The sequence below is a fragment of the Scatophagus argus genome, chromosome 9 (assembly GCF_020382885.2).
Source record: "Scatophagus argus isolate fScaArg1 chromosome 9, fScaArg1.pri, whole genome shotgun sequence".
NCBI classification, from domain to species: domain Eukaryota; kingdom Metazoa; phylum Chordata; class Actinopteri; family Scatophagidae; genus Scatophagus; species Scatophagus argus.
Window position 1 is genome coordinate 24663191 of NC_058501.1, and position 14395 is coordinate 24677585.

At 40.6% G+C, this 14395-nt stretch overlaps 1 protein-coding gene across 4 annotated transcripts; it reads left to right on the forward strand.

The window, feature by feature from the left end:
* The first annotated feature begins 178 nt into the window (after window positions 1-178).
* On the forward strand, window positions 179-14066 carry LOC124064344 (trichohyalin-like). 4 transcript variants are annotated; one of them, XM_046398720.1, is made up of 8 exons: window positions 179-1054; window positions 1544-1636; window positions 2031-2195; window positions 2367-2518; window positions 2663-2772; window positions 3119-3233; window positions 3696-5340; window positions 5828-6900. In XM_046398720.1, exons 1-7 carry the CDS (start codon window positions 889-891, stop codon window positions 3732-3734), a joined length of 840 nt encoding a protein of 279 aa, XP_046254676.1. In that variant the 5' UTR covers window positions 179-888; the 3' UTR covers window positions 3735-5340; window positions 5828-6900. The 4 variants fall into 4 exon arrangements, with proteins under 4 accessions (XP_046254676.1, XP_046254673.1, XP_046254674.1 ...); XM_046398719.1 differs by lacking the exons at window positions 179-1054; window positions 1544-1636; window positions 2031-2195; ... (3 more) ...; window positions 3696-5340; window positions 5828-6900 and adding exons at window positions 7312-7459; window positions 7573-7691; window positions 7994-9977; ... (3 more) ...; window positions 12641-12753; window positions 13296-14066; XM_046398717.1 differs by lacking the exons at window positions 179-1054; window positions 1544-1636; window positions 2031-2195; ... (1 more) ...; window positions 2663-2772; window positions 3119-3233 and adding exons at window positions 7308-7459; window positions 7573-7691; window positions 7994-9838 and having other exon boundaries at window positions 3268-4542; window positions 5248-5340; window positions 5828-6901.
* The last annotated feature ends 329 nt before the right edge of the window (window positions 14067-14395 follow it).

The window sequence follows — 14395 nt, forward strand, 5'->3', positions numbered from 1 at the left end:
CACAGATTAAATTGGAAATAGTGGAAGGAGTACTTTGATCTTTTACTTTAGTAAAAATACTACTACCATGATTTAAAATACTTTGCTACAAGTAAGAGTCTTGCATCAAAATTTAACTTAAAGGAACAGTTCACTTAAAAAAAAAAAAAAAAGACAATTCAATTATTATCATCACTTCACTAGTCAATGGAAAGCCAGGTGAAATTTCTTCATCCACAAAATGTTTCTGAAATTTCATGGCAAAACAGCATTGCGAATTCAAAACATTAAAAAGTAAAACAAAAAACTTGAACTGACATCAGCTCATCTGGCACAATCCAAGTTTCCAGAAGCACCAACTTCCTGAAGTGATTTGGAAAGACGTTATTTAGACTCTTTCTTTAAGCTGTAGGGTCCACTGTAGCCCCTCAGCTAAAAGCATTGATGGCCCACATAGACGTGTTCAAGCTCGTGCACTCACGTCAGACTGATTCTCACTAAGGAAAAGGACAGAAAAACTCAGAGTGGAAGGAACCTCAGAAAGAGCAACAGAGAGGCTGAACAGCTGCAACAGCTCCATCAGTTAGCTATGACTTGTTGTCACTCATCACTGCCAAAACAGTCACATTTCCTCTGAAAGATTCACTGAACTTGATTATGTTCTGCTTTTTTAATCTTCTTTGAGTGTCCAGACACCAAATGTTTGAGTCACATTGAATCACCAGTTAGACAGAATTTACTGCAGGAGGACAGCCTCTGCGTCTTTACCTAAATGTCCACTGAGGACTCCTTAGATGCTTTTACCCAATTCTCTGGTTACTGAGTCAACACTGATCAGTTCTTCCTTATCTGTGGTTTGATGACGCAACTTTCACTGAGACCTTGGAAGTCTTAGACGTGTGACGATGAATGTGTACCCACACCCAGACCAGAGAGGCAGCTGGTGGCGACGACCAGACAGACTGCAGATTGTACAGCGGGGTCACTGTCAGGAGAATGGACATGGGACACTACGTCAACTCACCAGCTTGTGAAGGGACCAGTCACCCAGATGAAAGAGAAAACTGCCATTCAGGTCAGAACAAAGTTTTTTAACTATGTGAGTGTTTCTATCTGTTTTCTATCTGTTCCAGCTTCCATCATTTTATGGTCAACACAAATAGCAGTAACAGGTACAGGAAGTATCCAGAACATTCGTAAATACATGTGTCCACCTGAGACAAGTTTGATGATTGATGCTGTCTGTGACCATTGGTTTTATTTAGTTAGATGTTTAAGGCTCTCTTTGTTGAGGCACTTTGAGGTACGTTTCTGTGAGGCGCAAAGCAAATCAGACCTATGAAGAGCCTTCCTCAATGCCGTGATGCTGTGGATGGTCCCATCATTTTGGAATAGATAGAAAAGACCCTTGGTGTCAACAATGAAGCAATGAAAATCTGTACACATTAAGAGGCATTTGATTGAGCCACATTGTGGTTACAGAACAGCCTCTCTGCTGAGCTGTCAGCAGTTAGAGGGGGCAATACAAGCATTGCATTTGACGTGTGTGTGTGTTGTCTTGTAGGACCGTCCAAAGTCTTGTGGGTGGTTGGAGTCAGTTTTGGCCTGCTGTGCATCATGCAGTCAGTCCTCAATGTTGCTCTTCGGCTCCACGAAAGTGAGTATGAGCCTACATCCTCCATATCGCACAGCAGAGGCAAAGTTCGGCAGCTCGGTGAAACATCTTCAAACCGGCACTCTTAGAACTGTGATCGTCGTTAGTTCTTGCAGTGCGGATACAATTAAAGGTGGTTTCTTTCTTAGAGCTATGAAAAGGTTTCCGGGTCTGAAAACGTCTGAGGAAAACCCATTTGAAGAGCTGAACGTGTGAGGAATGTGTGGTTGGGATCCCACAATGTCAGTGTTAAGTTTTAATAATCCTGCCTGTAAAGGTTTTCAGAGTGTAGCACCAGCAGCCTCACTGTTTTGTAAATGTTAAGAGAAATTATTAATGACTGAAAAAAGCTTTGTTTTTTTTACTTCCTCAAAACATCTTTCCTTCTCCTTCCTAGCTGGGTTTTGGAACAGGTCTGATCTCATCTGTAATGTCACCCTGCTGGAGAAGGAGTTACAGGCCAATAATGACTTCCTGACCAGAGATAATGTGATGTTAAAGAACAAGCTCCGCCTACTTCGACATGAAACAGAAAGGATGTCTGCGAGGCTTTTGGAAATTGGTGAGCGCTGATGTTTTTCTAGAGAAACAGTTGATCAGTTTCTTGCTTTGAAGTGCTGGACCGTCCAAATGTTCTTCGTCTCGTTCTTCCCTGTCCTTTCCTGTCCCACCTCGTCTCCTCTTCTGCCTTTCTGTGCCTTGGCTCTGTTTGTCCCGTCCTGTTTCTGAGCAGAACAAAAACTCCAAAGCTGTCCCCTGGGTTGGACGCCAGTCATGTCCAGCTGTTACCAGCTGTCCACAGGGACAAAGGACTGGATGTATGCCAGTGAAGACTGTGTGGCCAAAGGAGCTTATCTGGTGATTTTAGACAGTGAAAGTGAAGAGGTATTTATGATTTCTTTCACGCATGGTTTGCAATGTTTAAGCAGGTTTAAGCACTTCATTAAGAGGATAAACATCAAGTGCTGTTGCCCCTTTTTTGATAAAACATATCAAAATCACAACCACATCACAAATCCCTCCCAACAGCAAGTTCTCCACACTTTGGGAAGTTCTGTCATGTGGATCGGCTTGAAGGCTCAACAAGTGAACGGACGGAAGTTATGGACATGGGTGGACAGCAGCCCACTGACTGACCCGTAAGGATTGTGGAAGTGTAATCATAAGGCTTCTCTACCATGACTAACATGGATTTCGACACAAAGCAGAGCGTGTATGAACTCCTGGGATGAAAAAACATTTGTCCACTATGTCAGATTCAGAGAAAATGATTTCGGTAATGTTGCCTGTACAGTTTAACTCTAATTATCTCTAACTCTAAAGGGTTTTCTGTTTGACCAGAGGTTTGTTAAAGCAACAGTAAGCTTCCAAATTCACCCAAAGTGCAAACAAGCTGAAGTTCATCATAAGATAATGATGTCATCTGAACCCACACTGAGTTCGATGTAGATGATGACTGATGAAATGTGGTGTGCTGTTTCACAGTGGAAGGATCCAGCTGCAGCCAGATGATCGACAGCTTTACTGTGCCTATTCCCAACAGTCCTCCAACGGTCTGGTGACGTGGGTCCAGGCCTCCTGTGGAGACGCCCACCTCTGGGTGTGTGAGAAGGAGATGAAGTGACACACCACCCACACATGCAAATACACAGTTTACACCTCTGTGTATACATGTGATTCATCATTGCTTGTTCTACATTATAATATGACTCTGCTGAATTTAAGATTAATGTCTGTGTGTGCTTTTTGTCGCTGTGTGTTTAAAGACTGATCCAGCTGATCTGGTTGTTGCACTTTGACTGCTGAAGTTTTGAAATCTTGACAGAAACAGCGTGATGCAAAGTGTACAAAACTGGAGTACACACAGAATCTTTAAATACTTTAATGCAGAATTTGTGGTCATAAGGGAAGTAAAATAATAGCCTGACAGGATGCTGCTAGAACGTGTGCGTGTGTGTGTGCGGATGCTGTTTTCAGAAGAAACTACTATCAAATGAAATTTGAAAAATAGCTGGTGCAGATAAACCAGTCTCTGATCTGATATCTGGACTGTTTTTTCCAGAAAGATTTGGGAGTTCGGCGTACGACTTTGTCACCGTGAGGCTGATGCAACATTTAGCTCATGTGTTCAGTTTTCATCTGCCAGCCTCTGCGCAGTGAGACGTGGCCAACATGTTGTCAGGTCTTCAAACAGCTCCGCCTGGTGGAGGGTGCGCCGCCTTTTCATTTGACATCAGCTAAAGTCAGTTCTATGAGGACAAGATACTTAAAAAGATAAAATTGGTAACTTAATTTGATGTTGAAAGTTAGTATTGAAAGGGTTTTAGATTTTGTGGTAAAAGTATAATCATTTGTGTGTGCAAAAAAATATTTACTGTTCTTGAAGTAAGCAGTCAGAAATTTGTCTGTCAGCCTCTGATAATGAATAACTTTAATATATTGCACCCCAGCTGGCCAGCGTCTGTCTGCTGGTGCACTGAACTGACCAGCAAGCCATTTTAGAGCTGATATTTACATTAAAATTGTCTCAGAGGTCAGGTTCAGTGGCAGACAGCTTGTGGCGCGATCTCACTCAAGTCCAATAAATTTAAATTTAAAGTTCTATGAAATTTCAATCCTCCTCTACAGTGTGTATGTATGTTAATGTGCGGAACTGTTTTTGTTTTGTCAGTACCGTCTTTACGTTGTCATCCAACTTTGACATGAGTGCTTTTTTTGGTTGTCTGTGGTTGGTGACACAATTGTCAGTTTGTGATGAGCTGATGAGCTTATATATCCACACACGAACACCAGAGAGGCAGTTGGTGTTTAAATTTTGGTTCAAGACCAAATGGAGGTAAGACAGTATGTCAATTCACCAGCTGATGGAAGAAGCAACAGACAGGAGCACAGAGACATGTGTGGCTCAGGTCAGTATATCTTCTGTGTTTCTGTGTTTTTGAGTTTATCTCCAGCTCAGTCCAGATCAAGATTAGATATTTCTTAATGTATTGGTTCGCAAGCTTCCTTGTTGAACTTGCGTTGCTCTTGTTCCACGTGTAAAGATCATCCAGCAACGGACACATCCAGAGCACAAATTTCCCTGCACTTATGAGAGTCCAGACCTTTGAATCCGTCCACTCCAATAAGCTGACTGGAGATGGAAACAAAGTGCTAACAGTTCAGTCTGATTTCAGGCAATTTCTGTGTCTTTGTGTTATCTTTGAAAACACTTTAGGACACATTTTATTTCTAATACCATTAACAATAATTATATTGTACCGTTCAGTTCAGATCAATAATTTAACCATAAAGACGCGAGTCACATTTTCATTTCTTTCTGTTCGGGTTCATCCCACAGTCCAGAAACAAGCCGGTTAGGTGAACTGTTGACTCTGAATTGCCTGCAGGTGTAGATATGTGCATGAATGGATGTTTGTGTCTTCTCATATTTGAGGTAACTGAAAATTAAAGGGGCTTAGTAAAGCCAGATCTTAAAAAGGACAATAAATAAATAAACAACAAGCAAAGACGAAGCTGGATTTGCTCTAAGTGCCAGAAAACACATTGAGTCATTAGTACAACTTCATCTTTCTGATAACAGAATAATGCTGTGTGTTCTTGTCCACATGCAGGACGGTCAAAGATCTTCTGTTTGATTGGAATCAGCTTTGTCCTGCTGTGCCTCATACAGTTGGCCCTTAATCTTTTTATTTTGCCACAAACTGGTGAGTTTCAGCGCCCATCTTCCTCTTCACACCGCGACAACAAATACGCTCATTGGACCTTATTACAGATTTCACAAAGTGAATCTTCCGTCCAGCTAATGAAAGCCTAACTGAGAATTAAGTCAGTTGTATGTATTTTTAGCACGTTGTGGGCGGCAACGTAGACGTCATTTTCAGTTCAAGTGTAATTTGTCAGTTTCAACATTTCTTTATATAACTCATAAAACAGCAGCCAGTGGAATCTGTTACTGTAGGTAACACAGACTTCACAACCAGCAGTGATCAGCTAGCAGATTAGCTCATTAATGCTAACGCATTAAAGCTAATCACCTCTCGGCTCCATACTTCTGTCTATTAGAGGGATGGCAATCTTCTCATTTAGCTCTCAGCAACAAAGTAAATATGTGTATTTCCCCAAATACTGAAATTCCTTGAAATGCGAAACATCAGAAACCACTGACTCTTCATCCGTTTTCCTTCCCTGTAGCCGAGTGTTCCAACAGGTCCGACGACTTCCCGACTTGTAATTTCACTACCATGTCAGGTGTCATCAGAGATCTGATTTTAGAGAGAGATCAGCTGCTTCAAGAGAAAAACAATCTGAAACAAGAGAAAGACAAACTGAAACAAGAGAAAGATCAGCTGCTCCAAGAGAAAAACAATCTGAAACAAGAGAAAGACAAACTGAAACAAGAGAAAGTTTTACTGCTTCAAGAGGAAGATCGACTGCGAAGAGAGAAAGATCAGCTGATTCAAGAGAAAAACAAACTAAATCGGGACAAAAACAATCTGAAAAAAGAGAAAAATCAGCTGATTGAAGAGAACAAAAATCTGAATCAAGAGAAAGATCAACTGATTCAAGAGAAAAACGAACTAAATCAGGACAAAAACAAATTAAAACAAGAGAAAGATCAGCTGCTCCAAGAGAAAAACAATCTGAATCTAGAGAAAGATCAGCTGATTCAAGAGAAAAACAAACTAAATCGGGACAAAAACAATCTGAAAAAAGAGAAAAATCAGCTGATTGAAGAGAACAAAAATCTGAATCAAGAGAAAGATCAGCTGATTCAAGAGAAAAACGAACTAAATCAGGTCAACAACAATCTGAAACAAGACAAAGATCAGCTTCTTCGAGACAAAGATCAGCTGATTCAAGAGAAAAACAAACTAAATTGGGACAAAAACAATCTGAAAAAAGAGAAAAATCAGCTGATTGAAGAGAACAAAAAACTGAATCAAAAGAAGGACAAGCTGAAGCAAGAAAACCTTCTATTGCTTCAAGAGAAAGATCAGTTTCTTCAAGAGAAAAATAAAATGAATCAATATAGAAAACAACTGAAGCAAGAGAAAGATCAGCTTCTTCGAGACAAAGATCAGCTGCTTCAAGAGAAAAACAATCTGAATCAAGAGAAAAATCAGCTGATTCAAGAGAAAAATCAGCTGATTCAAGAGAAAAACAAACTAAATCAGGACAAAAACAATCTGAAACAAGAGAAAGATCAGCTGCTGCAGGATAATCACCAGCTCCAACAAGAGAAAGACCAGCTTCTTCAGTCTCAAGGCAGGGACTTGATTTAATTTCTGTAGTATCTAATATGTAATATCCATAGTGTCTAATAGTTAACACTAACATTTCTGAGTTATTTTGGAGCGTCTGACAGACTGATAGCAGCCTTAATAGTCAGCTTTGTTTAATGTCCTGTGATGTCCTGTTGTTTGACTCATCCTGCCCAGACTTTTCATTTCTCCTGTTCCCGTTTTGCCGTTGTGTCCTGTCCTGTCCTGCCTTGTCTCACCACATCACTGTCCATGCTCAGGCCGTTCTTTCCTGTCTCGTCCTCTTTCTGGTTTTGTCCTTCACTGTCCTGCTTTGCTTTTTCTTATGTAACGTGTTGTACTTCTTTCTGCCTTGTGTTTTGTCATGTTCTTGTCCTGACGTGTCCTGTCCTGTGCTTGTTCCTGAGCAGGACTGAACAGCAAAAGCTGTCCCCAGGGATGGTTTCCATACAGGTGCACCTGTTACCAGGTTTCCTCTTACACAAACAGCTGGGACTACGCCAACCGTGACTGCAAACGCAAAGGAGCTCATTTGGTGACGTTCAGTAACAAAGAAGAGGAGGTGATATTTCTGTTTTAAACCTGACATACTGTGTTACTCTGCAGCCAGCTCACTTGGTTGAACTCACTGACCACAGTGGATAAAGTGTTTCACCTACACTTCCTTCCCAGCAGACTTTTCTCCGTAATGTGGGAGGTGCTTTCGATGTATGGATGGGCGTGAGAGGGGAACGAGAGGCGGTGGGCTCGCAGTGGACGTGGACACTGATGGATGGTGGCGCCCTGTCTTATACGTAAGAAACTTTGAATGTTTATGACCAACAGTGATGTCCTGTTGGAGCGCATTGGCAATTCTGTTTTACGCTGTGATCTCCTGTTGCCACATAGTGTCAAGACAGCTTTTGAAGCATTCACACAGTACAAAGCTTTGGATTTGTGTTCATGGATCTTTTTAATGAGTCTACACTCTGGACAAGTTACCAGCCTACCAGTCTCAGAGCTAACACATGTTTACATAAACGCAGTCAACCAAGAACTGTCTTAGATTCTTCCACCATCACTAAATTGACCAAAAGTCTCTTGTGTTGTTTTGTAGTAACTGGAATCTGCATCCAGATCAGTCAAACAGTGGGTGTATGGACAGCATTTGTGCGTATGTTGCCGGGGACTCATCGTCCTTGAAGACCTGGTTCTGGAGCACCTGTGAAGAACAGCACTACTGGATGTGTGAGATGTAGCAGCGCACCAGCTTTATGTTCTGTCGATGAGACTCGTACAACAGTCACATCTACACTCAGTCTGTCTCTCTCTCTGCTCTGTAACACACAGATAAATATGTATCACGTGCACATACATGTACATTTTATTTGCTGTAAATGTTGACTTTAAGGGCTTGTTTATTGTAATGTACTTCTTGACATTTCATGATTACAGTGTGCTTTTTCCTTTGTGCTTCTAATTATTTGCTCCTGACATGATTTGAACACACTGTACATGTTTTCTGCCACAGGGAGTCTCTCATTAAAAACAAAACAAAAGACATAAGTAGTGTGGGATCGTGGGAGCTGCTGAATTCACTGTTCAGCTGACTCTCCCAGAAACTACAGTGACAGCTGAGCAAACAAAACACACCGTTAGCTTGGATAAAATCAGGGATTTCTCGGGTTTGAACACTGTTGAAAACAAGAGATGATGTAGTTAAAGATCTCAACAAAATACTGCGAATAAAAAATGTTTAGTCATTTTCAATCGTTTTGCAGAAATTCATCATATTGGAAAAGAGGCTGTGACTGTTGATGTGCCTGCAGACTGAAGATGGCATCAGCTGGAACATTTGCTTACTTTTGTGCATTACAAATACATACAGAAAATGAGAACTTAAGACCATCAGACCATGCAAACCAGTTTAACTGCCTGTGAAATTAAACTCTTTGGAAATGCCTTGCAGGGTTTAAGCCAAACCTCGAGCACTCAGTTACCATATACATTTCTTTGTTTCTCCTGGTTAATTTACTCGGCCACGTGACAATAAATTAGGCTGTGATCATGAAATATGTTGCGTGGGTGGGGCTGAGGCGAACCAGTTGCCACCTTGCTCAGTGTATGCTAACATTTGCTCAATAGCAACAAACACATGCACTGGTAAATTGGGGATGACTATGAATATTTTGTGTTTGTTCAAATTGTATTTTGTGTTTATGTTTGTGATGGCAGTCCAAGCACTGCTTGATGAGAAAGTGATAAGCTAATGATGTTAAAATGAAAGAACTGATTCATTTTTTTAAGGCACCAGAAAACAAAATGCAGCTGCTTGTCTCCCACTAACGCTGGTGCACTTCCATATGAGATAACAACCTATGATTTCACGTCCTATTGTAGTGCCCACAACTTACTAATGTGAGAGAACATGTTGCACACAAGCTAATAAACCTGCAAGGGTGAAGTTGCTCAATGAGTCATTATCTAGTGAGCATTTGAGGGTCCGTTGTAATTTTAACGCCTCCGTGTTGACTTCAGTTAGCGGTGGTGTCGGCAGCTCGTTTTATCAGTGATCGCTTCAGCATGTTTTGTTTCCAGAGCTTTGTGCGAGCACACTGGCTCCTGCGAGTTCCTACTTGTTCTGTTTGTTGCCCAAAATCCAGACACATAAATAACATGAGTTTTGTACCTCTTTTCTTTGACCTGCTACATGGTAACTGGATGTTCAAATCAGCAAAATTTTAGTCTTTTGGTGGAAAGTTGTTTGCTGCAAGTGAAAAGCATCAGCTTGGAAAAGCTAATCATTTTTGTAAGCTATTGTATGGGACTGCAGTCCATTTGTCTTGTCAGTACTGTCTTTATCTTGTCATCTAAGTTTTGCATGTACGTCTTTTTGTTGGTGTCTGTGGTTGGTGACATAATCCTCTCTTTTCTTGCATCAAGTGGTAAAAATAGGGAATGATGAGCTTTTATATATCCTCACACAAACTTGGTGAAAAGAACAACAGTTGCTGTCAGAGAGATGGAGGTAAGACAGTACGTCAATTCACCAGCTGATGGAAGAAGCAACAGACAGGAGCACAGAGACATGTGTGGCTCAGGTCAGTATATCTTCTGTAGTTCTGTGTTTTTGAGTTTATCTCCAGCTCAGTCCAGATCAAGATTAGATATTTCTTAATGTATTGGTTCGCATGCTTCCTTGTTGAACTTGCGTTGCTCTTGTTCCACGTGTAAAGATCATCCAGCAACGGACACATCCAGAGCACAAATTTCCCTGCACTTATGAGAGTCCAGACCTTTGAATCCGTCCACTCCAATAAGCTGACTGGAGATGGAAACAAAGTGCTAACAGTTCAGTCTGATTTCAGGCAATTTCTTTGTCTTTGTGTTATCTTTGAAAACACTTTAGGACACATTTTATTTCTAATACCAATAACAATAATTACAGCAATTTAACCATAAAGACGCGAGTCACATTTTCATTTCTTTCTGTTCGGGTTCATCCCACAGTCCAGAAACAAGCCGGTTAGGTGAACTGTTGACTCTGAATTGCCTGCAGGTGTAGATATGTGCATGACTGGATGTTTGTCTCTTCTCATATTTGAGGTAGCTGAAAATTAAAGGGGCTTAGTAAAGCCAGATCTTAAAAAGGACAATAAATAAATAAATAAACAAGCAAAGACGAAGCTGGATTTGAGTGCCAGAAAACACATTGAGTCATTAGTACAACTTCATCTTTCTGATAACAGAATAATGCTGTGTGTTCTTGTCCACATGCAGGACGGTCAAAGATCTTCTGTTTGGTTGGAATCAGCTTTGTCCTGCTGTGCCTCATACAGTTGGCCCTTAATCTTTTTATTTTGCCACAAACTGGTGAGTTTCGGCGCCCATCTTCCTCTTCACACCGCGAAAACAAATACACTCATTGGACCTTATTACAGATTTCACAAAGTGAATCTTCCGTCCAGCTAATGAAAGCCTAACTGAAAATTAAGTCAATTGTATGTATTTTTAGCACGTTGTGGGCGGCAACGTAGACACCGCATAAAGACTTCCGCTGGAAATGGACAATAAACGTCATTTTCAGTTCAAGTGTAATTTGTCAGTTTTAACATTTCTTTATATAACTCATAAAACAGCAGCCAGTGGAATCTGTTACTGTAGGTAACACAGACTTCACAACCAGCAGTGATCAGCTAGCAGATTAGCTCATTAATGCTAACGCATTAAAGCTAACCACCTCTCGGCTCCATACTTCTGTCTATTAGAGGGATGGCAATCTTCTCATTTAGCTCTCAGCAACAAAGTAAATATGTGTATTTCCCCAAATACTGAAATTCCTTGAAATGCGAAACATCAGAAACCACTGACTCTTCATCTGTTTTCCTTCCCTGTAGCCGAGTGTTCCAACAGGTCCGACGACTTCCCGACTTGTAATTTCACTACCATGTCAGGTGTCATCAGAGATCTGATTTTAGAGAGAGATCAGCTGCTTCAAGAGAAAAACAAACTAAATCAGGACAAAAACAAATTAAAACAAGAGAAAGATCAGCTGCTCCAAGAGAACAACAATCTGAAACAAGAGAAAGTTTTACTGCTTCAAGAGGAAGATCGACTGCGAAGAGAGAAAAATCAGCTGATTCAAGAGAAAAACAAACTAAATCAGGACAAAAACAAATTAAAACAAGAGAAAGATCAGCTGATTCAAGAGAAAAACAATCTGAATCTAGAGAAAGATCAGCTGATTCAAGAGAAAAACAAATTAAATCAGGACAAAAACAATCTGAAAAAAGAGAAAAATCAGCTGATTGAAGAGAACAACAATCTGAATCTAGAGAAAAATCAGCTGATTCAAGAGAAAAACAAACTAAATCGGGACAAAAACAATCTGAATCAAGAGAAAAATCAGCTGATTCAAGAGAAAAACAAATTAAATCAGGACAAAAACAATCTGAAACAAGAAAAAGATCAGCTGATTCAAGAGAAAAACAAACTAAATCAGGTCAACAACAATCTGAAACAAGAGAAAGATCAGCTGCTGCAGGATAATCACCAGCTCCAACAAGAGAAAGACCAGCTTCTTCAGTCTCAAGGCAGGGACTTGATTTAATTTCTGTGGTATCTAATATGTAATATCCATGGTGTCTAATAGTTAACACTAACATTTCTGAGTAATTTTGGAACGTCTGACAGACTGATAGCAGCCTTAATAGTCAGCTTTGTTTAATGTCCTGTGATGTCCTGTTGTTTGACTCATCCTGCCCAGACTTTTCATTTCTCCTGTTCCCGTTTTGCCGTTGTGTCCTGTCCTGTCCTGCCTTGTCTCACCACATCACTGTCCATGCTCAGGCCGTTCTTTCCTGTCTCGTCCTCTTTCTGGTTTTGTCCTTCACTGTCCTGCTTTGCTTTTTCTTATGTAACGTGTTGTACTTCTTTCTGCCTTGTGTTTTGTCATGTTCTTGTCCTGACGTGTCCTGTCCTCTGCTTGTTCCTGAGCAGGACCTAACAGCAAAAGCTGTCCCCAGGGATGGTTTCCATACAGGTGCACCTGTTACCAGGTTTCCTCTTCCAAAAACAGCTGGGACTACGCCAACCGTGACTGCAAACGCAAAGGAGCTCATTTGGTGACGTTCAGTAACAAAGAAGAGGAGGTGATATTTCTGTTTTAAACCTGACATACTGCGTTACTCTGCAGCCAGCTCACTTGGTTGAACTCACTGACCACAGGGGATAAAGTGTTTCACCTACACTTCCTTCCCAGCAGACTTTTCTCCGTAATGTGGGAGGTGCTTTCAATGTATGGATGGGCTTGAGAGGGGATCGACTATCCTACCAGTGGACGTGGACACTGGTGGATGGAGGCACCTTGCACTATACGTAAGCCACTTTTAACAATTGTGACAATCAGTGATGTACTGTTGGAGCGCATTGGCAATTCTATATTACACTGTGATGTCTTCTTGCCATGTAGTTTGTGAAATAGTCCCAAAGAGCCTGTGAATATTCTCATTCATCCAGGTCATGGTTATCTCAAGGAAATTCAATCGAATGCAACTGGACTTAGTTATTTGTCTCTGAAGTCTCTGACTAGTAGGGGACTAGTAGTCCCAGCCTAGTCAAGCGAGCATGAACTGATGAAGCCTCTTGGATGAGAGGTGAAACGTCTTCAGAGACAAATAACTAAGTCCAGTTGCATTCGATTGAATTTCCTTGAGATAAATAGTCCCAAAGTAAACTCTACGGGATTTGTGTACATGAACACGAGTTGTGTCTTTTTCGTGAGTCTACACTCTGGACAAGTTACCAGCCTACCAGTCTCAGAGCTAACACATGTTTGCATAAACGCAGTCAACCCAGAACTGTCTTAGATTCTTCCACCATCACTAAATTCACCAGAAGTCTCTTGTGTTGTTTTGTAGTAACTGGAATCCGCATCCAGACAGATCGAACAATCGGTACGTTCCGAGCGTTTGTGTGTATTTTACCACAGACTTATCAATCTCGAAGACCTGGTTCTGGAGCACCTGTGAAGTATGGCGCTATTGGATGTGTGAGATGTGAGATAAGAACTACACAATAATCGCATGTGTAATCAGTCTCTCTCTCTCCTCTGTCTCACGCAAATATATATACACACATATGCATGGACTTTTATTTGTTGTAAATGTTGACTTCAATAAAAAAAGTACTTTTTGACATTTGATGAAATGCAAACATCAGTTTTCTGTGATTCCGTCGTTAAAGTTAACTGCAGCTTTTTGCTTTATGAAGGAAATGAACTGAGCTGCAGGACTGAAATTGTTCAGTTTCTTCTCAAACCTCAACCTGAGCTTCAAGGACTCAAATAATAAGCTGTACTAACCAGTGGTGACCGCTAGAGGATGCTGTTTTGTTTTGTTTTTTTATGTCTCAGAGCCATGTTTGTCATCTCTGTCTGAACTTAATGAAATGTATTTTGAAAACAGAAATTAAACCATTGTACACTGAGTATGTACATGTACACAATTTTTCACAAATATTACCAAGAGTGGTTAACTTTCTGATGTGTTGAATAATTAACTAACAGCATTCGGATTAATCCTGTAGCGTCATTAACGCAGTCTGCTTGTCGTCACAAACAGGACAAGCTGAAATATAATGACAGAATGTGACAGGAAGTGGAACACAGTCACAAATATTTCCTCTTTAAAACCGGCAGATTATGCTTATCCAGTACACAGCAGGTTTGTGAAAAGAGCCACAAGTTTTTGGTTTTTTTTTTGGACTTAATACGCATGACATCTTTTTTTGACTGAAGTTGAGTAATTAAAGACGCTTCAAACAAAACAAATTCATCTTACTGCCTTGTTTTTGGCCACAGATATCTGACATGTTGATTTTCTTACATATTGCTGGCACTGCTTTCTCATTTAGTATCTGTTTATATCCACTTTAAAATTACCATTGTATTGTGACAGGGATATTAGCAGGGCACAACGACCTCGGACCTCCTTTATTCGCAGAACCTTTAAAGCAGAGT

Coding starts and splice junctions, on each gene's coding strand:
- LOC124064344 (XM_046398717.1), top strand. CDS start 4,464: ATGGAGGTAAGACAGTATGTCAATTCACCAGCTGATGGAAGAAGCAAC. Junction 4,543..5,247: donor CAGAGACATGTGTGGCTCAG/GTCAGTATATCT, acceptor GTCCACATGCAG/GACGGTCAAAGATCTTCTGT. Junction 5,341..5,827: donor TTTTATTTTGCCACAAACTG/GTGAGTTTCAGC, acceptor CCTTCCCTGTAG/CCGAGTGTTCCAACAGGTCC.